The sequence below is a fragment of the Micropterus dolomieu genome, linkage group LG15 (genome assembly GCF_021292245.1).
Source record: "Micropterus dolomieu isolate WLL.071019.BEF.003 ecotype Adirondacks linkage group LG15, ASM2129224v1, whole genome shotgun sequence".
NCBI lineage: Eukaryota > Metazoa > Chordata > Actinopteri > Centrarchiformes > Centrarchidae > Micropterus > Micropterus dolomieu.
The window spans coordinates 9,983,408-10,007,002 of NC_060164.1; the positions used below are offsets into that span (position 1 = coordinate 9,983,408).

A 23,595-nucleotide genomic window follows, 5' to 3' on the forward strand; every position below is an offset into this window, starting at 1 on the left:
ACACTTCACCCATTTTACACATGAATTATCAGTGTACTCGTCATAACTGCCCAGTCATTCCTTTGTCCTTTATTGTGAAGCAGCACATCCATCTCAGTGGGACTGCAATGCCTATATATAACAGCCACCCTCAAAACGGTGCATGGCACGTAATAAGGCCTCAGCTCACAACCTGTACTGAGTTTCACATTTACAACTGAAGGTCAGTCATGGAGCAAAGAGCTATTTGACTGACACCTACTGGCTTTAATAAAAAATGCTTGGATCAGTGGTCTGCACCGCCCTCTCCAGAGGAAGAACTTAACTACTACAGACGTTTGACTTGTGCCCTTTAATTAAAGCAAACAAAAACAGCAGATACATAATTGATAACAGAGCTGATGAGCATAGATTACTGCTGGGGGCAATATGTTATAATAAAAAATTACATATCAGATGATATTGATAATTATCACGATAAATGTCAAATCATTATTTATTTCAAGTTTAAAGACTGATTTTTGCTTCTGAGTCAGATTGTTAATTGTGGGTTATAAACTTTTCTTTATGGTCAGAACATGACAAACACTTGCCAGACAGTGGATCACTTAACAAATCTGAGGTAGAACATTCAAGACAATTATGATAGAATCTTTTTATAATCAATTTTTCCTTCAGTCCCTTTTCCTCAACAATATCTTAATATAAAAGTACTCATTTGTTCATGACTTAAATTAATTAAATCAAATATTTAATATTTGTTCCATCAAGAAACATCACAATTATTGTTTTGTTACCCAGTCCTAGCATAGACACATTAATAAATGGACAAGTATGTAAAACTACAACCAACTGAGTGAACACAGCTCAATGATAAACTGCCCCTGACAGGACAAATTACTGTCAATAAAGAAATAGAGCCTCAAAATAATGAATCCAATCACACAAACATTTAGTCTGTAAGGTCTTTAATCATCGTTACAAGAATTGACAATAAAAAAATAAAGAGGTACACAAAAGTTCAGAGTAAATTCAAATAATCAAAACAAACATGGCTCTCAGTTATGTTTGTGGATAAATTCCACACCACTGATGAACAAAGGGGTTTGTCAGGGGAATTCTAACGCCAGGAGAAACAAAGCAAAATGGCTTAAGAATATCTCGAGATGGCTTGATAGGTCCGTAAGGTTGAAATGGAATAAAACTTAATAAATACACAGTATAAAACTCAGTTCTACTCTCCAAATGTTCATGAAATGTAAAGAGAAAAAACCCGAGAACACGCCCTCTCACCAAACTTCAAGAAATCCATGTGATACATTAAAAATCAATATCAGCCTTTTGTTTACACACAATAAAGAGCCTGTCGGGATGAATGGCTGTAATTCGTACGTAGATAAATGAAAAATGTATGTTACAAAGAAATGACAAGACATGTCATTTGAGAATAAAGTACAGACTAACAAGCAAAATTATAAGGGGCCCAACACACATTCGCTTTTTACCATTAACAGATGGCCTGCAGCCACCTAGTGGCTATAAGTGGTAATAACGTCACATTGATATCAACCTTTAGCAAAAGAGTCTGAAGTCTCTCTCTCCTGCTGCCACAGGTCCACTAGCTGTAGCTACAGATCAGAGATCAAACGAATGGGCTCTATTTCAAACTAAGGGCAGCTAACTAAATGAAAGTGCCAACTCAGCTCTACGGGTCACATTCCTCTTTCAGTGTATTGCTGCGTGGTAATGATAGAGGGACTGTTTACAGGCGGAGGAAGCAAACAACTGATCAGGTACAGTACAGTTCAGGTGGGAGAGAGTGAGAATGTCCTCAGTCACTGTCAAACTTAATAGAGTTGACTGTTGTGGAGATGGCTCCGCCACGGTAGCTTCCCCGCTTCTTCTTCGTCTTTTCATGGCGGAATGACTTGCCTTTCGTGAACTTGAGCACGTCGTTAGCTTTCTGGCCCCAGTCCCCTTTGGCTCCAAACTGGAATAGCAAAGAGAAATGAACATGATGTTTAATAGTAAATTATTGGCTCACCTCAGCAATCTTAGCGTGCAGTGCTGCTGTATGAATGCTCGCAGATGTTACTGAACTCACCTTTGCATCAAAAGAGTTGTCTGTGAGGCGGGGATCCACCTTTACTTCTTCCTCTCTTATTCTACGGAACGGTATGTTGGAAGACTGAAAGACAAGTTATTTTAAGTTAGTGCTAATTTCTGAATCCACTCCAGTCCGCGTGTGCTAAGACAAGCGGTGTGGCAAATTATGGCATGAACGCATCTCTGGGTGATTGTGTGTGACATTCTTGTAGTGTTGCCAAAGTACAATGTTATTGGGGGTATCCATTTTGTCCGTAAATAAATACATTTCATGGTTCCAGCTTAACAAATGTGAAGAATCTGCTGCTTTTTTCCCCCCATAATTTTAAGTTAATAATTTTGAGGTTGGCATTTTCCAGCATCAAGTACTTTTACTTTTAATACTTCAAGTGTATTTTCCTGACTATACTTAGCAGTAACTAACATTTCCAATGCAGGACTTTTACTAGTAAGGGTATTTTCACAGTGTGGTCTTTTACAGAAAGGATTTCAGTACTTCCTCCACCACTGCCCCTCTCTGTCTATTAGGGCTGCTCGACTATGGCAAAAATCATAATCACAATTATTTTGGTCATAATGTAGATCACAATCATGTATGTTGAACCTGACGGAAGCGTGTGCGTGTGGTTGAAAAAAAAAAGCCATCATTAATGGAGCTCCGATTCTACGATTCACCATGGCGGGTAAATAAAGAGTAGAGCCTCCATTTTAATCCAGTGGCACTAGAAATAATGTGTGCCAATGCAGACCATGACATTTATCCTAAAAAAAACAAACAAAAAAAAAACAAAACACAGGAGTGGAAAGAGTCAAATATATTATATTTTTTAAAATATTTTTTTGCAGTCGAAAATGTGTATAGGTTCAAACTGATTGTAAAGTTGTAGATGTCCATTTCACATTAATAAAATCTTGCTCATTTCGTATTTAATGATCATATTTTATCATGATTAACTTGTTGGGAGTCGTTGGAAGCCAAAAATCAAACTTGCGATTAAGATTCGATTAATTGCACAGCCCTAGTGTATCAGGGTAAACAAACACTTAAGCCTAATGCGTTTTCTAACAACTTAGGTTAGAACACCCACAGCTTAACTCCGCTGTGTTATGGGATGAGCCTCCCCTTTAGGGAAGGTGGCCTTGTGTGTAACCCGTGTTGTGTGTGTGTGTGTCAAACTAGCCGGTTTTGTTGCGGGAAATGAGTCTCTCCCGGTGTGTGACAGAAGTACCAGCACGCTGCCGCAGTCAGGAGAAATAAAAAAGGGTACGCTATAAGACGCAGTTAAGTTACTTCAGTGAGCCGTAATTTAAGCATAATAATTGCTGAAAGTGTTGTGTTGGCGGTCACAGAAGAGAAATATCAAGTCCCTGATCATGAAGTGTTACTACAGAGTAGTCCTGTATTCTTCACTACACATTCTTACCACAGATAAATGTTATCAGCAGAAACCCTGAGCTAGCTGTACTGGAAGCTGTGAATTGAATCCTGATTCTTACATATATAAATGTTTTCCCCCACCCATAGAAGTTGTTTTGGAAACCCCCAAAACTCACTGGCAACTCAGGCTTCAGACTAAGTTCCAGCTCTAGTAGGTCTTACCTTCTTACTGGCTTTAGGAAAAGTCTGTGGTGTTGTGGTTGCTTTCTTGTTGTCTGGTGTCTTGACTTCTGTCTCTTCCCCTTCACTTTCTGATGATTCACAATTTCTTTTTCTCTTTGCATTGGTACCTGCATCAATCAGAGAGAAAAATAGGTACATGTGTTAAAGGGGAGAACAATTGTGTACCAGTAAACACTACAGTGTTCTATAAACCTAAGATGCATGAAATTGCTCAACACTTAAAAAGACCAATAAAGGTGGGCCATTTCTAGTAATGGCTGGCTGAGGGATCCACCCAGTGTGCAGTTTACCCATTAATATATTTAATCTCCCTGTTAAATGGCCACATGTTGTTTGAGACGTACCATTTGTTGCGGGGGTGTTGGGTGCTGTGGCTGCTCTGCGTGGTGCTTCCTCCTCCTCTGATGAACTGTCTGAGGAGCTGCTGCTGCTCTCTTTAGGTTTAGCTGCAGAGGTGGTCTTGGCTGTTGCAGCAGGTTTTACAGTACTTTTACTGGCCTGCTCTTCCTCTTCAGAGCTACTGTCACTGGAGGAGGACTCTGCTGGCTTTGCAGGGGTCTTGGCTGCTGCAGCCTTGGGTGTTGCTGCCTTGCCGTTGGTGACTGCAGGCTTAGCAGGGGTGGACTTGGTCTCCGTCTCAGAATCAGAGCTGTCCGAGGAGTCGGAGCTGCTCTCCTCAGCCTTCTTTTTTGCAGCTGTGGGCTTGGGTAATGGCACTGCCTTCTTGGGTTCCTCCTCGTCACTGGAGCTGTCATCATTGGTGTCTGCAGGAGCCTTGCTGACAGCAGGGGCAGGTTTCTTGGCTGCTGCTGGAGTTTGTTTCTTGACTGCAGGTTTGGCTGCCTCATTCTCTGAGTCTGAGCTATCGCTATCAGAATCCGAGCTGCTGTCTGCTGCTGCCCCGGGCTTTGCAGCCGGTGTTGCAGGCTTAGCTGCTGCCGCCTTGGCTTTCACCACTTCTTCCTCATCCTCAGAGGAGGAGTCAGATTCTGAGCTGCTCTCTGCAGCAGCAGGCTTTGCAGCAGGAGTACCAGGCTTTGAGGCTGGTGTAGCTGCTGCAGGTTTAGCCTTAACTGGTTCTTCATCTTCAGAAGAGGAGTCAGAGTCTGAGCTGCTCTCTGCTGCAGCAGCAGGCTTTGCTGCAGGAGTACCAGGCTTTGAAGCCGGGGTAGATGGTTTAGCAGCAGCCGGTTTAGCTGCTGCAGGTTTAGCCTTAACTGGTTCTTCATCTTCAGAAGAGGAGTCAGAGTCTGAGCTGCTCTCTGCTGCAGCAGCAGGCTTTGCTGCAGGAGTACCAGGCTTTGAAGCCGGGGTAGATGGTTTAGCAGCAGCCGGTTTAGCTGCTGCAGGTTTAGCCTTAACTGGTTCTTCATCTTCAGAAGAGGAGTCAGAGTCTGAGCTGCTCTCTGCTGCAGCAGCAGGCTTTGCTGCAGGAGTACCAGGCTTTGAAGCCGGGGTAGATGGTTTAGCAGCAGCCGGTTTAGCTGCTGCAGGTTTAGCCTTAACTGGTTCTTCATCTTCAGAAGAGGAGTCAGAGTCTGAGCTGCTCTCTGCTGCAGCAGCAGGCTTTGCTGCAGGAGTACCAGGCTTTGAAGCCGGGGTAGATGGTTTAGCAGCAGCCGGTTTAGCTGCTGCAGGTTTAGCCTTAACTGGTTCTTCATCTTCAGAAGAGGAGTCAGAGTCTGAGCTGCTCTCTGCTGCAGCAGCAGGCTTTGCTGCAGGAGTACCAGGCTTTGAAGCCGGGGTAGATGGTTTAGCAGCAGCCGGTTTAGCTGCTGCAGGTTTAGCCTTAACTGGTTCTTCATCTTCAGAAGAGGAGTCAGAGTCTGAGCTGCTCTCTGCTGCAGCAGCAGGCTTTGCTGCAGGAGTACCAGGCTTTGAAGCCGGGGTAGATGGTTTAGCAGCAGCCGGTTTAGCTGCTGCAGGTTTAGCCTTAACTGGTTCTTCATCTTCAGAAGAGGAGTCAGAGTCTGAGCTGCTCTCTGCTGCAGCAGCAGGCTTTGCTGCAGGAGTAGCAGGCTTTGAAGCTGGGGTAGCAGGCTTTGAAGCTGGGGTAGCAGGCTTTGAAGCTGGGGTAGCAGGCTTTGAAGCTGGGGTAGCTGGTTTAGCCGCTGGCTTGGCTTTCACTGGCTCTTCCTCATCCTCAGAGGAGTCCTCTGAATCAGAGCTGCTCTCTGCCGCCTTGGCTGCAGGTTTAGAAGCAGCAGCAGGTGTCTTTGGGGCTGCAGCTTTAGTGGCAGGTTTTGCAGGAGCCTCATCTTCAGAGGTGCCATCTGATTCTGGGATGAACAAAAATTTATATTTTGAGGATTTTTCATGAAGACACATGAATGTACAGTCAGTTGCCAGTTTATTATTAGGTACACCTAACTAAACAGCAAGTCAGACTAATACAACTGCCCCACAATAAATCCCAATTTCCCAAATCCCACCTCTCAATATAATGCAACAGAGTTTAAATGGCTTTGGTTGTGTCGTCATCATCACTGCAATGGTTTTTGAACCAAAGTGTGTTTTTGTGCTGGTACCTACCTGACTCACGAAGATTTTCAAACTCTTGATATTCCGTGTGGTGGTTAGTTTGTGATCTTTAAACGGCAACCAACTTACGACGTCCGTCTTTTCCGTCTTACCTCCATGCGAGTAAGGTTGATCCACATCTAGCAATTCAATCTAACAACGCAGATTGCGAGGCTGGTGGTATCAGTGTTTTATCTCCTGGCGCTCTTTGTTCAGTCATTTTAACTTCAGTCATGCATTTTTCAGCAGATATTGCTTGTTAAACTCTACCACACATGTACTGCAAGGTGTTTTTGATGACATAGCTTGCTTGATAATATCTGCTCACACTTCTTTAAAACAACAATTAAGATATTATCGTGGACGATACGTATTGCACACCTCTAAACAAGAACAATTTCACTTACAGAAATGCTGAGTTCACATGCTCAGAGTCTGGTGTCTCTTACCCGAGCTTGAGGACTCGTCTTTTTTAGCGGGGGTAGTAGTCTTGGCAGGTGCGGGTTTAGCTGTGGGCTTCTTTACAGTCTCCTCCTCCTCTGAGGACTCTTCTTTAGCAGGTGTGACTTTAGCTGCAACAGGTTTAGCTGGAGCCGTCTTAGCGGGAGTCATCTTCGCTGCAGGTTTCTTCACCTCCTCTTCCTCCTCTGAACTTGATGAGTCTGAGTCTTCTTTTTTTGCAGGTGCAGCCTTTGCTGGGACAGGTTTGACTGGGGCTGCTTTAGCTGGGGTGACTTTGGCTGCGGGCTTCTTTGTCTCCTCTTCATCAGAGCTTGAATCTGGAAAAACATGAAAAACATTTGTCACATGTTCACAGGCATTGGATCACGCCAATTAGAAAATGACTGGGATTCTGATTGTTACCTGAGCTCTCAGAGCTGGACTCCTGCTTCTTTGCAGTAGGTTTGGGCACACCAGGCTTGGCAGCAGCGGCCTTGACTGGTTTCACTGTGAGGATTACAGTGCTTTTAGACACGGCATTAAAAACACTGACACTTCCAAGTTGACATAAGTTGAGCATCTCTTACCAGCTACTTTCTTTTGTTTTTCCTCGTCACTGCTGTCATCACTGGTATCCGAGGAGTCGCTGTCCTTGGCCTTGCTGGCTGCTGGTGCAGCTGGAGCTTTCTGGACTGAAGCAGGAGGTGGGACAGCGCTGTATGCTCCTACCAAGACAAAAGAAGCTGATCAGCATCATGACATAACACACGGCCTTGGTGCAATTATATGGAGCCACTGTCGGGCTGTTATTGTGTAGTGCGTGGAGGCCACTGAGCATACACAATGGTAAACAAAACACACACACCTGCTTTTGTTTTTTTGCTGGGTGGAGCCTCGTCTTCAGATGAAGAGTCTTCACTGCTCGATTCAGCAGCATGTGCAGCAGCCTTCACTGGGGCGGGTTTGACTGGAGCCTATCAGGACATGTGACATAATCATGTGGTCTGTGGTATACGTTTACCTACTGCACTCACCATTTGATTAAGCTCTACGTTATTTTAAGCTCTAGAATAAAGATGAACAACAACAAGAAAAAAAAAAAAAATGTGGCCAGATTCTTTTAGCATACCTTGGCTGGCTCTTCATCTTCAGAATCTGAGGAACTCTCTTCACTGCTGCTCTCCTGCTTTTTCAGAGCGGCACCTTTAGCAGGAACAGCTGGTTTGGGTGTTGTGACTGCACCAGCCTTGGGTTCTGTTTTTCAGAGGTAAATTAAGTAAATCTGACAAAACGCATTCACATTATCAGTTTATTTTTAGTTCACAATTAAAGACAGTTGCATTATACGATATTCATGACCTCTGGCTACAAACTAACTTGGTGCAGCAGCTTTGGCGGGCTGCTCATCCTCAGAGTCAGATTCTTCACTACTTGAGCTGCTGTCTTTCTTCCTCAAGCTGCCTGCAGCAGGCGGCTTCACAGGAGCCTACATGCAGAAAATACATTTTAATAACAGCATAAACCCACAAACAAATTGCATTAATTAATCCTCCCTACCTTTGCAGGAACCTTCTCCTCCTCTGATTCACTGGAGTCTTCACTGCTGCTGGATGCAGCTTTAGCTGCTGCTTTAGCAGGCACCACCTTGGCTGCTGAAACAAACAAATGTAATCTGATAATGCTGGTTTCAGAATGGCACATTACTGACATCAGCCAGCCTTCTAGGTGCTGTGTCAAATACAGTATATTAATATTACCTGCAGGGGCTGCTTTAATTGGTTTTGCAACAGCTTCATCCTCACTGCTCGACTCTTCACTGCTGGAGCGCTCTGTACTGGTTTTTGCTTTCTTGGCTGATGGGCCATTTGAAGCTTCAGCCTTGTTGGTAGGTGCTTTTCGTTTCTTGGTTTCAGGAGACCTAGAACAACCAAAAGTGATATTAAAAAGGGAGACTCTACTCTAAAATACAATCCACCTGTCATTCATAAAATAAACAGCATAAGTCTCACCTCAAGCTGAACAGAAGGGACAGAGCGTATTGTTGCCAACTGGAGACCAATATGCTAGAGACAACAAATAAACCCTAGGATATTGGGGCAGCAGCAGTGATTTGTTCCAAATTAATTTAGTTTTACAAGGAAATGCATTTCACATTGACCTGCTAAAGAAGACTATGTTTGGAGATATTGAATTTAAAGTCCAAAAAAGTCTGCTTCAGGATACATTTTCGCTTTGAGAGGTTTTGACTGAGACAACGTGTCTAACGCTAACGTTACACGTTAGCAGTGACATTTGATGGGGGAAAGAAACGACTCGCAAAGCTGGCGGCCATATTTTCAAAGTTTATTGATATTAATATAAACTAAATAAACGTGAGCTTTGAAATAGGAGCGAAAGTCAATAAGCTACTCACTTCACCCAGAAGTTGTAGATGTCGATGAGGCTTTCTTCATTTTGATCCTGTGGAGTCTGCAAAGAAACCCGCGAGGCACTGACTTCAGTCAAACACTTTCAGCCTTTTTAAAGTTTGTGGAAAGTAACGTTAATCATTTGCCTACATTTTTAACACTGTGATTTTCATTCACAATCCATCAGACGGAAATGTTAATTAGTACAGGAGAAAGAGGGGGCAGTTGAAACACAAATTGACAGTGTGCCCCGACACGTGCTAACTTTACCGGTGGCCGTGTGGTCTGTGCACACAGCTGCCGTTGTACTGAGGTTACAGCCTCGTGCAGTCTGTCTTTACTTTACGTCAAAGCACCTGGAGACAGACAGCACGCCCAGCTGGCTGTCAACGACACAAGGTGAGCCGCTTACCACTTTAGTCTGTTTCAGAAACTGCTGAGCCGCCTTGGTGAACTTGTTCTCCAGGAGAAACGAATAAACGCATTTGTAAAGATCACTCGGTGTCGAATTTTGCGCCGCCATCTTCACCACGATCCTTCTCGAAGGGAAGGAAGTGAACGGAACCGTCACTTGTGGGCATGTGCACAGGCGCATAATGACGACGTCAGCATACACTTCATAGGTTACTTTTCCCTGAAGCTAATTGCTAAATAAAATACTAATTAAATTACACGACATTTTACACACCGTTCCTTCTTCATTTCTCCTTATTTTTAATATTTAATTAGCCATGTCGAGGTCAACAAGGCGCATGCTTTATACGTCATCTCCAAGGACCCTTCCTGTCCCTCGTGTCATAACATGGTCGTCTTTGAACTGAGTAACCTGGCAATGACACTAGCCCAGTGCCGGCTGAATTAAAAGTGTGAATCGAGGATCTCTTAGCCGAAGCCATGCCTCGCTACGAGCTGGCCTTGATCCTGAAGGCGATGCAGCGGCCGGAGACAGCTGCTGCTCTCCGGCGGTCGGTGGAGACTTTGATGGAGCGGGGCGCGGTGGTGAGGGACCTGGAGAACCTGGGAGAGAGACTCCTGCCCTACAAGATAACCAAGCACAATCAAAAGCACACCCGGGGGGCATACTTTCTGGTCGACTTCTACGCAGCTCCCAGCATCGTCACAGGCTTACTGGATCACCTGCACCGTGATGTGGACGTGGTGAGGCCCACTGTGCTGAAGAAAGACGCCGAAGCTCCCGGCAGTAGCTGCTGTGGCCCCCAACAGTGATTGAATGTAAGGCGGGTGAAGATAAAGCAAGTACCAACCATGCACCTGTTTAAATATGAGACCCACAGCAGCAGGGATGTTTTCATCCACACCTGTGTGCACCAGTCGCCAAAAAAGTTGGGACTCTTGTGTGTCCACATACTGTTCCATGCATGGATTTGGGGCTGCACATCTAAGCAATGCTTTCATCATTTAATATTATTAATCTGCTTAATCAGTCATTTATTTTGATTTAGTCAAATGTGAATGACACATGCCTATCACAAGTTGTAAAGCTGCAACATCTAAGGTTTATATGGTGGACTTTTTGGTGTGTGTGTGTGTGTGTGTGTGTGTGTGTGTGTATGTATGTATGTATGTATGTATGTATGTATATATATTTTTTTTTTTTTCTTTTCCATAACATTTTTAGCGACTAACAGACTAGTGGATTTGATCTCAAAAAATGAAACTGTTTCATTTCCATGTAATGTCATCAGTTACGATGTTGTTCAAAATAAGAGCTGCCCAAAATCTACAAAAGCAAATTCCCAGGTTGTTAAATGAAAACTGAATTAAACCTTTAAGAATAGCTGTGAAAACGCTAAAAAAATGTGCATCAATACTGGTATTGGTTGACATGGGTGGGGACATGCACAACAATGTAAGATTTAAAAGCTTTGTTGCAGTTAATGAGTGAATAATTGTTAGTGTACATGCTTTAAGGAGAAAATCTGAATGATTAAGAGTGTGCTCAAGTTGAACAAATGATAACAAACATGGTGTTAGGATCTTATTGCAGTGCTGAAAAAAACAGAACAGACTTGTTGGGTGACAAAGTGAGCAAAAACACAAGCCGTCACAGGGGTGAACTCATTTTGGACGAATAAACAAATGACATGACAAAATGACAAGAAGTGACATGTCAAATGTTTGCTATTACATCTTAACTGCACCCACCATTGCTTAGGAGATTTTTTCTTTTTCAAGGGCAAAAAGTCTGATCATGTGGAAAATTTTGTATAGTCAGACCAGTATGTTGGCATGGCAGATATAATTCCTTATTTGGCTTATAGCACATATCAGTATATCGGTAAAGGCTAATTAACAAGAGGTTGCAGTACAGAAATACCAAAAAAACATGTTCATTTAGAAACAATGTTGCTTGTCCACCAGAATGCACTGTAATGGTAAAATGTCATGCTCTGTACATATCTCTGTCACAGTTCTTTAAGCATATTTTACTGGATTGTGTTGAAGATTAAAAAAAAGAAGCTGATACATCATTATTGGGTTTTTATTAACTTCCTCAAAAATTCAGGCTGTAAAATGTGGTCTGTGAACTTTACAGTGATGTGTTTAAACATGTTCATGCAGTCAATACTATTGAACCGTCTGTTTATGGTGATCACACTGCACTATAACTAGAACCCTGTGTAATGGTTGTTCCCTTTTTTGTTTTACAGGTTTTCACAGCTCAAATCCAGAAGATGGACAGTGTGATGCTTCCCTCTTTGAACTTTTCCATAGTTGTTGACCTACATTTGGATGTTATGTCATAATAAACTTGTGTTTTTCTATCTTATTTGCAGGTTGTTCTTCTTGGCTTCGAGTTAAAACATTTCATAGATTGCGCTCCACCTGTTTAGTGAAGTGATGGCAATTTCACTTCTTTTTTTCATTCTGGACCTAGATGCATCCAAACTTGATCACTATCTTCTGAGAAAACTCTGTAAGTTATAAACAACTATGACAGTGCCAATGAGCTTGAAAACATGAGTGAGTTGTTATCATTGGATCAAATAAAACAACTTTGCATGATTATAAGAGATAATGGTTACCAATATTATTCAGGGACTTTCACAAGCTTGTTGATTTTACTTCGCTCAAATTGCATTTATGTTCATCTTTACTTTACCACCTTTGCTTGACCATGCTTAATCCACCCTGCCGTGGAAATTGTACATTGCTGGTGAGGGATTGAGCAAATAACTGAGTTACAACAAACTGTTATTTTTAATAAAAGAGAAAAACAGAAGTACTGCAACAGAAAATAAGATGGTCCAGAGACCTGCTGCCTAGGGTAGCTTTGGGCGTCTGGCCCAGAGCAAAGGGATTCATAATCATTTACACAGTCCAGGTTTCTATGTTCTTTACAGCTGAACTGGTAGCAATCATATGGGCTTTGTGGTGGGTAGAAGAAAATGGGGTGGAGAAAGCCATCATTTGTTCTGACTCACTATCTGGCTTTATGGCAATAGGGGGAGAAAGAGGAGGGGCTAGGTTAGATTTAGTTGGGGAGATCTTAACAAGGGTTTATAGATTAGAGAGGCGGGGGTTTAGTGTGGGTTTCTTGTGGGTTCCAGCACATGTGGGGGTTGAGGGGAATGAGGCTCCTGATGAAGCTGCGAGGGCAAGTTTAGGTAGGGAAAATGTGGAGGTGGAGGTACCATTTGACAGACTGGAGTGCCGTAGCATCATTAAGGAAAAACTGACACAACAATGGCAACACGAGTGGAGTAAAGACACCAGCGGGAGAAAGTTCTATTACATAAAACCATTAGTCAAACCTGTGAAATCAATTATCTTGCCTCGGATGGATCAGATTAAGTTGGCCCGATTAAGACTGGGTCATTGTGGATTGGCAAGTGGGCTGTTCCTGGTGGGAAAGCACAGGGATGGCAAGTGCCAAGTCTGTGGAGTACAGGAGTCTGTCAAGCATGTCATCATGTTCTGTCCGAGATATGCTGAGGAAAGGAGATTGTTATTCATTGGCCTAAACGTTCTGGGAGTTGATCTATTATCTGTAAAAACTCTGATGGGTGATGGTCCTAATCAAACAGAAAGAGCATTGAAACTATTTCACTTCCTAAAAGCCACGGGCCTATATTGGAAAATATAGCTCAGGGGGAGCTTTAATGAAGACTGTCTTTATCACCAGTGGGAGGCAGCAATGCACTAACAGTGCCTAGTCTGCCGGAAAGGAACAGAAGAAGAAGAAGAAGAAGAAGAAGCAGAAGGTTTCTATGTTTTGGGGAACAGAGATCCTCTCCCGGTCTTGAAGGAACATTCATAGCAATAATAGTAGTAATAGAAGTACATACATAAAAGATGAGATTTTCTTCCATTTCACACACATACAGTAATAACATCATGCATTTATGGACTAGGGGCAACTTGAACTCATTTAAACTTTTCTAAATTCTGCGGGTGGAAATTCCCATTGAATCTTGTCTTTCAAATGACTTCAAAAAAGCCACCACTCGAACTTCTGCTGTGTGAAATAAACCCAGTGTATAGTGTAGAAACATAAAGCTGTAGGAAATTTAACTCACTGGTTTCCACCAAACAACCACTGATACAGCCACTGCACAACAATTAAGAAAGCACGTGTGTGTTAATTAGGTATGGTGTGTTTTAATTACGCTTGAAATGCGTTTTGAAAGACTCTTGATCTTAGATAAAATCTGATCACATTACACAGTGGCCGAGGTAGAGTCACATGTGTTGTTGAGTAGTCAGCTGACGATGAGACATCATAAAGGCAACGCCAAGCCCGCCCCCCCCCCTCACACCCTTCACTGCAGTGCTCATCTTTCTCCAGTCTCCTTCGCACACCACCGAGAAACAAACAGACAGCTGGGAAACAACGAAGTCATGCTTCTCCTTACTCTGTTTTTCGTGTCTTCAGGTAATCAACACGCAAAGGAAGAATTGGGTGTGTTTTGTATGTTTTTGGCGATACGATCCAGACAGTTTAGTTTTCAAAGGCTGTGGTTGTGTAACTAAGTGCGTTTGAACCTGAAGCGGAAGCGTTTTCAAACAATTTAGCGTTAGCTTTGGTAAACATGATCAAATCGACTTTGGTGGCCGCTGGCATATGCTTGAAAATGTGTTATATACAGCAATCATGTGTTTCACTCTTTTATTAAATACATTGACTACACGTTTGCTAAATCTTTAATGGCTTCATGTTACGTGAATCTTGACCGTTTACTTTTGAGATTTAAAGTCGACTGTTGGCCCGCACAGGTCGTACAGCTTGGCTAACATTAGCCTGCCAGCTAACATTAGCCTGCCTGCTAACGCTGGTTAAATACCGCTGCAACATTAGCCTACAATTAGAACGTTTAATAGCCTTACGTCAGTATTTATTTGTTCTTGTAGTGTAGGAACATCACTATAAATATAACTACTTGAGCAGTTAAATAAGTAACATGTTATACGTAGCACGGTGATTTTTGTCGGTATGTTTGTGTTTTCTCCTTAAACCTGGCTGATCCGCCCTAACTACCTGCTCTGACCAGCAATGTACGTTAACGTTACTGTATAACGTTAGCTGCTTTGTTGACCCCTGGTTTAGTTTTACGAGGAAGCTTAGATTGGATTCTCTAAACCAGCGACTCTCACTTCAGTTTTTTCTCAAATGTCAGTAGCTTTCGGTTTTTGTTCCTCTTGATCTGATGCATGTTTTTGTTGTCTGGTGGTTCCCCATCTAGCCTAACGTTAGCTAGCTTATCGACATGTTCAGACACTACTAACGTTATGCCAGTGGAATCAACAGACGTTATTACCGCAATGAAATGGATTAACTAACCGACAGCTAGGGTATTTATTCAGTTACAGTGTTTGCTTAGCCTTGAGGCATTTGAAATATTCAACTGAAATGAATGTCTGTTTATTTTTTTGCTTATCGGGCCCAAGCTGTGGTTTCTAGTGGTCTACTTGCAATATTGGTTTCTTCAAGTGATGTATTTGTCCTTATCTTCGGTCTGACTTGTGGTTAAGAAATAATTTTGTTATCTCGCTGTGCTTGCTGCAGACATTCCTCAAAGGTCCATGTCATCAGCTTAGGCCTCAATATTGTTCGACAAGTTTTAAGGATCCTTTCTACCAAACTCTGGTCGTCGGCTTAAACTGATGTAACGTTATAGCCTGCAACACTGAAACAGATCCAGAGGTCACTTGCTGTTGTTGAACAATGTAATCTGAATCCTATTTAAAGCCACTGTCGTGATGATTATTCACTCACAATTATGATGAGTTTTCTGTTTTTCCAGAATCAGTTGCAGCATGTCAAATATAGGCAGACTTCTCGTAAAACTTGTAGTATTTGTCTGAACCGGCTGGCTTGTTTGTTTCTTTTAAAATATGTATTGCCATGTAGCTGTAAACTGTTTCTGTAAACTGTCTAATTGGTACACTGTGTCTGCTTGAGAACAGCTTGTTGTTTTTGTCTGACTGCTCATGTAACTGAAGTGGAAGGTGGGAGTGCTCTGCCTGCAATGTGACTCTTGGTATTATATAGTATAATATATGTTCAGCTTAACAGCATTCTAGTCAGAATTCTGATAACTTTTTTCAGAGAAGTAGAGATTATCTGCTTCTTTGTCTTTTTCACACAGGTTTTAAGAAAACAGGAACCGACACTGAAAAATATTTGGTGCTTTCCCACATCACTTTTTCTACTTCAGTAAACTGTAAACTATAACCCCTCTTTTTGCGTTTACCCAAATGATAATATTTTCATTATATGTATAACCATGAATACACACACCTGCAACTGTGGTGCATATGTAAATAATGAAGTTCCCCATTGTGGATCCTCATGGTCGGTTGGTTTCTGACTGGGACTGATGGGCTGTTTGAGTTAATCGTTCCAGATTTAGAAGCATATGCTAATGCTACTTAGCAACTTGAGCTAATAGGCTTGATCTTTATCCTTGATAGCCATTATAAAACAGTTGCTGTATTTACCCATAATGCTCTGTGGCTGAACTAGTTTTAGCTTCACACAGCAAGCCCAATGATTTGTTTCGGCTCCCTCAACAACAGGACTTGCATTTACTCGTCACTCATTGAATCCATTCTCACCTTCAACATCTCATCCTGGTACAACCTTCTCACAGTCAAACATAAAACCAAACTCTCCCGCATAATAAACCACTGCAGCAAGATAATCAGCTCACCACAAACGCCCTTATTTGAGCTGCACAACCGTTCTGTGATCAGGAAGGCCTCCCTGATCACAGGAGACCCGTCTCACCCTCTCCATCACTCACGTTACTGCCATCAGGCAGACGTTATAAAGTTCCACTTGCCAGGAAATTTTTTTACAAGAAATCTTTCATACTGTCTACAATAACCACTCTGAACAAAAAAAAAGGATTGTACAACTGCTGTTGTAATGTAGGTTTTAATTGTGTGTTTGAAGTATGTGTGCTTTTAAAGGAGCCTTGTCGAACGAGAATTTCTGTCACCTTTTTTGGGACAGACAATAAAGCTATCTATCTATTTGGTTTGTTTGGAGAGGCTGAGGTGTAGGGATGGACCAAATGGACACAGCCAGATGATTCAATCTGCCTTTAACTGAACTAACTCTTTATTATAATGTCAAAATGAACCTTTCCTAAACTGGAAAGACACAACTGCCGTTCGCAAAACTACTTGAACCAAACTATGCTGAGTCAGTTTCATTACATGGCAAAGGATATGGCTGATTGTCTGATTTACAGTTGAATATACAGAGCAGTGTCATAGTTGAAAGTGTATATATTTCATAAGTCAACTATCTCCTTTTTAATGTTTTAAGGAAGACTGTCGGCCTTGAATTTCCCCATCTGTCGTCGCCCGACAAATGATCAAAAGACTGATAAAGCCATAGCGTATACTCGAACTAGACTTACCAGAAATGTATTCTGAGAAAATGTTGCTTGCTCTGAGCCTGTTTATCATCTAAAATGTAGCTGACTTTTTAGAATGTCTGTTCTCCATAGGAGAGCAGGTAAAACTCAACCCAGTGGGCACAGTGCCTCCTAAAGGAAGAAACTGAAAATTTAATTGGGACATTTCTAATTGTGCCCTGTTTTAAGCTATAATGTAACCAGGAATAGTTTTTGATTTTTTTTCTTTGCTTTCTGATTTCTGTAATAAAGGCATATGACATTTAAGACTTTGTCTACTTTGCAGCTGTTGCGACCCCTCTGCTTGGCACCGAGCAGTGTGCTCGTGGCCCCCCCTACTGGTGTCAGAATGTAAAGACTGCTTCTCTGTGTGGCGCTCTGACCCACTGCCAGCAGAACGTGTGGAACAAGCCCCAGATGGTGAGAGGTGTGTGTGTGTGTGTGTGTGTGTGTGTGTGTGTGTGTGTGTGTGTCCCTATTAAAATGCCATTCATAGTCTCTCTTGTTCTGGAAACTGTATTGAAATGTATTCCTAGGCACATGCTCCACTTTCTCATAGTTTCATGCATTTCTTATTTGTGTTATAGATATTCTTTACACATTTGAAATCTGTGGGGAAATACATTTGTCCTTATACACCCACTTGTCTGCTTTCAGAAAACTGTGCCATGTGATTTATGTAAAGAGGTGTTGATGGTGGTGGAGCAGATACTGAAGGACAATGCCACTGAGGTAAGATTAAAAAAATCTGTTGAGATAAGCAATCAAGTTACCTGCAACCACACCAGGACTTAACCACTTTTAGAGTAGACTGATATCGGTTATTTCTGTTATTGCAGTCTGAGGTTCTCGGGTACCTGGAAAAGGCCTGCCAGCTCATCCCTGACCAAGGTTTGACTGCAGAGTGCAAGGAGATGGTGGATAGCTACTACCCCATCCTCATGGGAATCATTACTGGAGAACTGGTGAGCACTGTCAACCTGTTTGTCCTGTTTTCAGTTTAAATATACATTAAAAACCTGTGGTGGAAAGTCCAGTGTTGTAATCGTTTAGGCACACCGCATTTTAGCCCTTTTACAAGGTTTTCATTGAAAAATGCTTTCAAATGAGCTGAAAACAAGTTTCACTAAAGCTTATTGGAGTTTGGTTTGTCTGTCAGTTTATCATTCGGCTTAATCTAAGACTCTTAAGTAAATGGTCCATCTGCCCCTCTGCATCAAAAAAGGGAAAACGAGTGGCTGTGAGCAAAGTGCAGCGAGCTGAAAAAGGGCTATTGATGGGGAAGTGAGTCCAAGTCTAAATGGGAACAGAGTAGTCATTGTGTAATACTGAACCCCATGACTAGGAGCATTTGGTGTAGGTTTCTTTGTTTCGACTCTCACCTGCTACGGCAACTATGGGAACAAAAAGACCATAACACATACTTTCTAAACAAGGGATCTAATTATATGACCATAAAAATGTAACAGTTATTGAAGTAACTGAAAGTTGTGCCTTTTTTATTTTTTAAAGGAGGATCCCAGTGTGGTGTGTGGGGCAATGGGTCTGTGTCAGACTCAGCAGGCAGCCCTTGCTAAGGCACACGAGCAGCTCATGTCCAATGAAATCCCTCAGATTGACCTATCCCAGCGAGTGGCTCCCTTCCTTATCAATGTGCCAGAGCTCCTCTACCCTCAGGAGAACCCCAAACAGGAGTCCCCCAAACAAGAGACTTCAGAGCAGGTACACTGTCTAACTCTCCTCTGCAGCCCCATGAACCGCAATATGTCCTCCAAATGTTGTTAATATTCACTTTGCCCTGAATCTTGACTTTCCTGTTACAGAGTGACACCGTGTGCCAAGACTGCATCAAGTTCCTGACTGATGCTCAAGCGGAGGCCAAGGCCAACACCTCGTTTGTTGACGCTCTCATTGAGAATATTGAGAACCAGTGTGACCTGCTGGGGCCAGGCCTGTCTGCAATGGTGCGAACCCCACATGAGTGGAGTTGATTTAAATACATATTTTTCTTAATCAAATGTTATGTTTGTCTCCCAAAAATACTGTGTATATAAACAGTTTTCCCTCATTGCAGTGCAAGCAGTATGTCGGCCAGTATGGTACCCTTGTTGTTGAGCAGCTCATGTCCATGGTGAGTCTAACCCTACCACTTCAGGTGCCTCACTGCTTTTAAAGAAAGTTTAGGACAGCCCTTATAGCATTTGCGTATTTAAGCCACATTAACACCAGTCATCATTATACTATAACTAATTATAAGTTTAATGAACTTGTCATCAAAACTAATGGTTCTGTGATCATTTGTATGTTCTGGTTGTTCTAAGCCCATATCCAGTCTTATAGCACCTGGCCTGCTGACTTCAATTTATTCACGTCTTTAAATCGCTTTGTCTATCTAAATTTCTGTTGTGTTTTTTTCCGCCTGTGTTCCTTTTCTCCCCTCCATTCATGTTGTCTTGCTCTTGTGGTTTGTTTTTTTTTTTTTTTTTCCTGCTCTGGGTTCTGTTCTGCTGCTCCTCAGGAACAGGTAGGTCATTCTGTGTTCAGCCTGTAGCCTCTTAACCTTTATTTTAGCTCTTGCTTCTTGTGCTGTGCACACCTAGCGCTACTCACCGGACGCTGTAGAGAATGGTGCGAATGATGATCTAATTATGAATGAGCCTTTTATTTTTTTTTTTACACTTAACCTGAGCACTGTACTTGTTTGGCTGAAGACGTGACACATTTCCCTGCTGGAACACTACAGCAAAGGGCCACAGAGTTTCTCTCCTGTTTCTTGACATGAAAGGAGCACACAGAGCTGTCATTTTTAAAGTATGCTTGGATCTTGTGACTTAGTTTGGCTGTTCTTTCTTTAACAATGAGGCTGGACTTGTTGAATGAGTCAAAGCTATAGAAGTAAAAAATGTTGTCAGTATAGAAACGTGCATATTGCATGGGTGGGTGGCAATGGTGTGGAATGGTATAAACATTAGTCACATGGTTTAAGCTAACGGCATGCAGTGTAGCAGCTTGTTGTTGTAGTAGACCTTTTTGGCTGTGTATCCTAAAGTAATTTCTTTCTGTCCTCAGCAACCCAAGGACATCTGTGTCCACGCTGGCTTCTGTACTGAGATGAAGAAATCTGTTCCCATGCTGAACCTGCAGCCTGCCAAGACTGTACCTGCTGCCAAGACTGTACCTGCTGCCAAGCTTTTCCCTGCCACCAAGATCGAGTCTGCTAAGGTAAGATCATCATATTGACAAAATTAATCTATTTGACAGCACAGTACTGTACATGCATGTGAGACCTTGCCTCTTTTTGTTCCAGCCCATGGTGCGTGTCCGTGATTCCCCAACGTGTACCATCTGTGAGTTTGTGATGAAACAGCTGGAGTCTATGTTGGAGGATCACACAACAGAGGTGGGATGTGTACTACTAGATGGAGCCAATATGGCCATGAAGAGAAACTCTACAAAACTGCTGGCAGCTTACGGTTGGTGCAGTTAGACTCTGTTTTCAAGCTGATCCATCTGTCTTTGTCTCAGGAGGAGGTGATCCAAGCTGTGGAGAAGGTGTGCACACTTCTGCCCTCCACTCTGAGTGGCCAGTGTAAGGACCTGATTGAGACCTACGGCGAGGCCATCATTCAGCTGCTGGTGCAGCAGGCAGACCCCAAGACTGTCTGCACAGTGTTGGCCCTCTGCAATGGTGCCAGCCGTGCATATGTCCGTAAGTTCTCAGTCTTCAAAGCACGCTGAATGCAATTGTCTTGTTTCGGACAGCGGAGATCGATTTCGAGGTGTTGCGCAAATGTCATATTAGAGGTGTTAATTTTTATTCTTTTTGATACTGACACTGGTACAAGAACAAGATTAGACATGAAATGATTGTTTGCTGTATAACTATGTAGAGATGTTTGATTCAAACTATAGAAAGCAGAGCTTTCTGCAGTTTACTATGTAAAAAATATAAACTATTGTCTCATTTGAGACACTTTAACGCCCAAATCTTGCAACATCATTGCAGGTTTTAACTGTAATCAGGGTTGTGTCTTAGTGTTTTGAACATATAAACATTCCACTTTTCTTTTTCTCTTTTGTCCGGTGCTGTAAAATGTCAGCTGTTTATTTTCAGTGTCAAGTTGGCCTCATACAATGCAGGCTACGTTGTGTGATCTCTAAAATAATTGCTTCCGTTAGGTGTGTGATCTTATTCTATTTGACTCTGTGAAGCCAAAGGTGTATTTCCACATATAGGTTATTTCTGTTCCAATTCTTTCCAGCTGCACTCGACCAGACTCAATTTAAGGCTGGTAGCTACTGCAAGGTCTGCAAGATGGTTGTTGGATACATCGATGGCATTCTGGAGAAGAATGCTACAGAGGTGCAGATTGAGGAGGCTGTGAGGAAAGTGTGCAGCTTCCTGCCTGACTCTTACCAGACCGAGGTGAGTGGTTGCATCTTCTTACCGTGTGTAACTTTTACCTTATGTCTGTGTGTGACAGCCTTGCATTAACTGCGGTGTGTCTGCCAACAGTGTGACCAGCTGATTGAACAGTACGAGCCAGTGCTTGTCCAGCTGCTGCTCCAGATGCTCGACCCAGACTTTGTGTGCATGGTAAGATGGATTAATTCACTTATCTTCACTGTTAGGAAGTTGTGACTGGTATTTACTCACTTAACTGTAAAATTCCTGACTTTACTGTCAACTCAATAAATTTTTGTGTTCATATATTGTTGGTAATGAACTGTAAATGGGATATTTAGCTTGCACTAGAGACCTGCTGCCCAGTTTAGTATCTGAGATGTGTTTGTGTGTGTAACAGAAAATGGGTGCCTGCCCTGAAGCTCTGCGCAGGCTGCTGGGAACAGAGCAGTGCAGCTGGGGACCTGCATTCTGGTGCAAGAACATGGAGACAGCAACTCGGTGCAATGTGAGTAGTTAATTCAGGTTTCGACCCAAATGTGTCCCCAAATGTAATTAAACTGTTTTTTTTGGATCACAAATGATTGTTTAAAACCAATAGTGCTGTCTGACCACTTGTTTCTGTCTTTTTAGGCTGTGGCTCACTGCAAACGCCATGTGTGGGTATAGAAGAGGAAGACCAGCACAAACTGACCTGTAGGGAATTAAAAGAAATACTGTAGTGCTGCTTCCCACTGTTCAATTTTGTCCTGTTTTTTTTTCATTTTTTTAATGGACTTAAAATGAGTGGAAATTTTTGTTTAAATTAATTTGAATGATTTTGGGAGGGGGGGGTGCATACTTGTATAGTGGCCTGCAGCTCAGCCTTTCAGTGCTTCACTGTCGGGCTTTAAGGTTTTGCATCATTTGGGCTATGCTTGCAGTGTAGTATATGTTGGAACACAAATTCAAGTTTAACTTGTTGTATAATGTGGACACAGCATCGGATGTTCTGATGAGTCTGATTCCTTCCCCCTGGAAGAACCGATTGCAAGCAGGAGGGACAGCGGTGTGTGTAAAGAATGACTGGCATTACTTTTAGCAGTTATCTAATCCTTAAAACAAATTTATATTTTGTAGAAAGAAAATGTTTGTGTTCTTGTTCCAGGGAGCTGATATATAGAGGTAATTATTTTGCAAGTGTACCTCCTACACAACTTCCTTGTTTGCACTCGTTTGTGAATCACTGCGTTCCTAACGTACAGAAAACATCTCAAATTCGATGTGGTCTACTTCAAACCGTGAGCGATCTGTTGGTTGATCTTTGCATTTTTAACAATTAAAGTGATCCCAATCCACTTCTGTTTTATTTCCTTTGATGTAAATTGAATTTAGCTCAGTATGATAAAGCTGTAAAAACCTACAAGCTCCTTGTTTGTTACAGGTTGGTCATTATTACAATTTTGGGCAACATCAGCAGCCTCTATACTTCAAATAATTTGCAGACAAAGGCTTAAAGATTTAAGTTTTTCTTTTTTACATTAGATATTTACATGGTAACAGCGGAAACGTTCTGTCGAGTACAACTGACTGACAAAGTTGTTACTGGAAATGCTAATTTTTATAACGTCGATAGTTGACTTCACTTACAAAGTTATCAGATGGCAGACACACAACTACATGTTCATCAACAACAGTTAGCCAAGTTTTTCCAGCTGTATCTGTCAGTAAGATGTAGTACTGCTTTGCCATCTGCAAAAGCTGAATAACATCCCCCTGCATAACAACTTACTATATTCCACACATCCATTGAACTAGCAACCCAAGTCATGGCAGACACATGGTCATCTCTCATCTCCATGCCGCTGACTCTCAAATGACTATTTCTTGAGGAAGCTTAAGACGGCAAAATTCCCATGCCATGTTCTTGTCAGCTTTTACATAGGAGCAGTAGAAAGCATCCTGACTGAAAACATCAGTAACTGGCATGGGATGTGCAAGGCCCAGGACCGGAGGGCTCTCCAGCCTGTGATTAATCAGAATCTGTTTTATTGCCAGGTATGTGTACGCATTCGAGGAATTTGACTCAGGATTGTACATTGCTCACGCCCAAAACCGCTCAGAAGATCAGTGGTACCCATCTCTCCGGGTCGAGGTGCCTACTCAGAGCCCAAAGGATACTAAAGGACAGTACCCGCCCAGCCACAGGCTGTTCACCCTGCTGCCTTCCGGGAAGAGATACAAAAG

General features: G+C 42.4%; 3 protein-coding genes across 14 annotated transcripts; 2 read left to right on the top strand and 1 right to left on the bottom strand.

Annotated features, from left to right (window-relative positions):
* Positions 1 to 930: 930 nt before the first annotated feature.
* On the bottom strand, positions 931 to 9,700 carry nolc1 (nucleolar and coiled-body phosphoprotein 1). 6 transcript variants are annotated; one of them, XM_046070625.1, is made up of 15 exons: positions 9,488 to 9,700; positions 9,081 to 9,136; positions 8,425 to 8,585; positions 8,225 to 8,319; positions 8,045 to 8,153; positions 7,797 to 7,921; positions 7,533 to 7,641; positions 7,255 to 7,392; positions 7,091 to 7,174; positions 6,676 to 7,005; positions 5,813 to 5,985; positions 4,051 to 5,770; positions 3,686 to 3,813; positions 2,084 to 2,167; positions 931 to 1,969 (listed from the first exon to the last, which is right to left on the bottom strand). In XM_046070625.1, the coding sequence occupies exons 1-15, from the start codon at positions 9,668 to 9,670 to the stop codon at positions 1,811 to 1,813; spliced, it is 3,654 nt and encodes a 1,217-aa protein (XP_045926581.1). In that variant the 5' UTR covers positions 9,671 to 9,700; the 3' UTR covers positions 931 to 1,810. The 6 variants fall into 6 exon arrangements, with proteins under 6 accessions (XP_045926581.1, XP_045926584.1, XP_045926583.1 ...); XM_046070628.1 differs by having other exon boundaries at positions 4,051 to 5,590; positions 5,777 to 5,985; positions 9,488 to 9,698; XM_046070627.1 differs by having other exon boundaries at positions 4,051 to 5,576; positions 5,742 to 5,985; positions 9,488 to 9,698.
* Positions 9,701 to 9,781: 81 nt separating this feature from the next.
* On the top strand, positions 9,782 to 12,105 carry mrps6 (mitochondrial ribosomal protein S6). 4 transcript variants are annotated; one of them, XR_006828355.1, is made up of 3 exons: positions 9,782 to 10,328; positions 11,748 to 11,780; positions 11,874 to 12,105. XR_006828355.1 is itself a non-coding variant. In XM_046070643.1 (3 exons), the coding sequence occupies exon 1, from the start codon at positions 9,970 to 9,972 to the stop codon at positions 10,300 to 10,302; it is 333 nt and encodes a 110-aa protein (XP_045926599.1). In that variant the 5' UTR covers positions 9,782 to 9,969; the 3' UTR covers positions 10,303 to 10,308; positions 11,748 to 11,780; positions 11,874 to 12,105. The 4 variants fall into 4 exon arrangements, 3 of the variants coding, with proteins under 3 accessions (XP_045926599.1, XP_045926598.1, XP_045926597.1); XM_046070643.1 differs by having other exon boundaries at positions 9,782 to 10,308; XM_046070642.1 differs by lacking the exon at positions 11,874 to 12,105 and having other exon boundaries at positions 11,748 to 11,866.
* A 1,715-nt stretch (positions 12,106 to 13,820) lies between these two features.
* On the top strand, positions 13,821 to 22,706 carry LOC123984037 (prosaposin). Of its 4 annotated transcripts, none has more exons than XM_046070632.1 (15): positions 13,821 to 13,972; positions 17,251 to 17,384; positions 17,622 to 17,696; positions 17,804 to 17,929; positions 18,477 to 18,686; positions 18,788 to 18,928; positions 19,039 to 19,095; positions 19,483 to 19,488; positions 20,034 to 20,186; positions 20,272 to 20,364; positions 20,490 to 20,673; positions 21,227 to 21,390; positions 21,481 to 21,561; positions 21,770 to 21,877; positions 22,003 to 22,706. In XM_046070632.1, the coding sequence occupies exons 1-15, from the start codon at positions 13,939 to 13,941 to the stop codon at positions 22,036 to 22,038; spliced, it is 1,602 nt and encodes a 533-aa protein (XP_045926588.1). In that variant the 5' UTR covers positions 13,821 to 13,938; the 3' UTR covers positions 22,039 to 22,706. The 4 variants fall into 4 exon arrangements, with proteins under 4 accessions (XP_045926588.1, XP_045926589.1, XP_045926585.1 ...); XM_046070629.1 differs by having other exon boundaries at positions 13,863 to 13,999; XM_046070633.1 differs by lacking the exon at positions 19,483 to 19,488.
* The last annotated feature ends 889 nt before the right edge of the window (positions 22,707 to 23,595 follow it).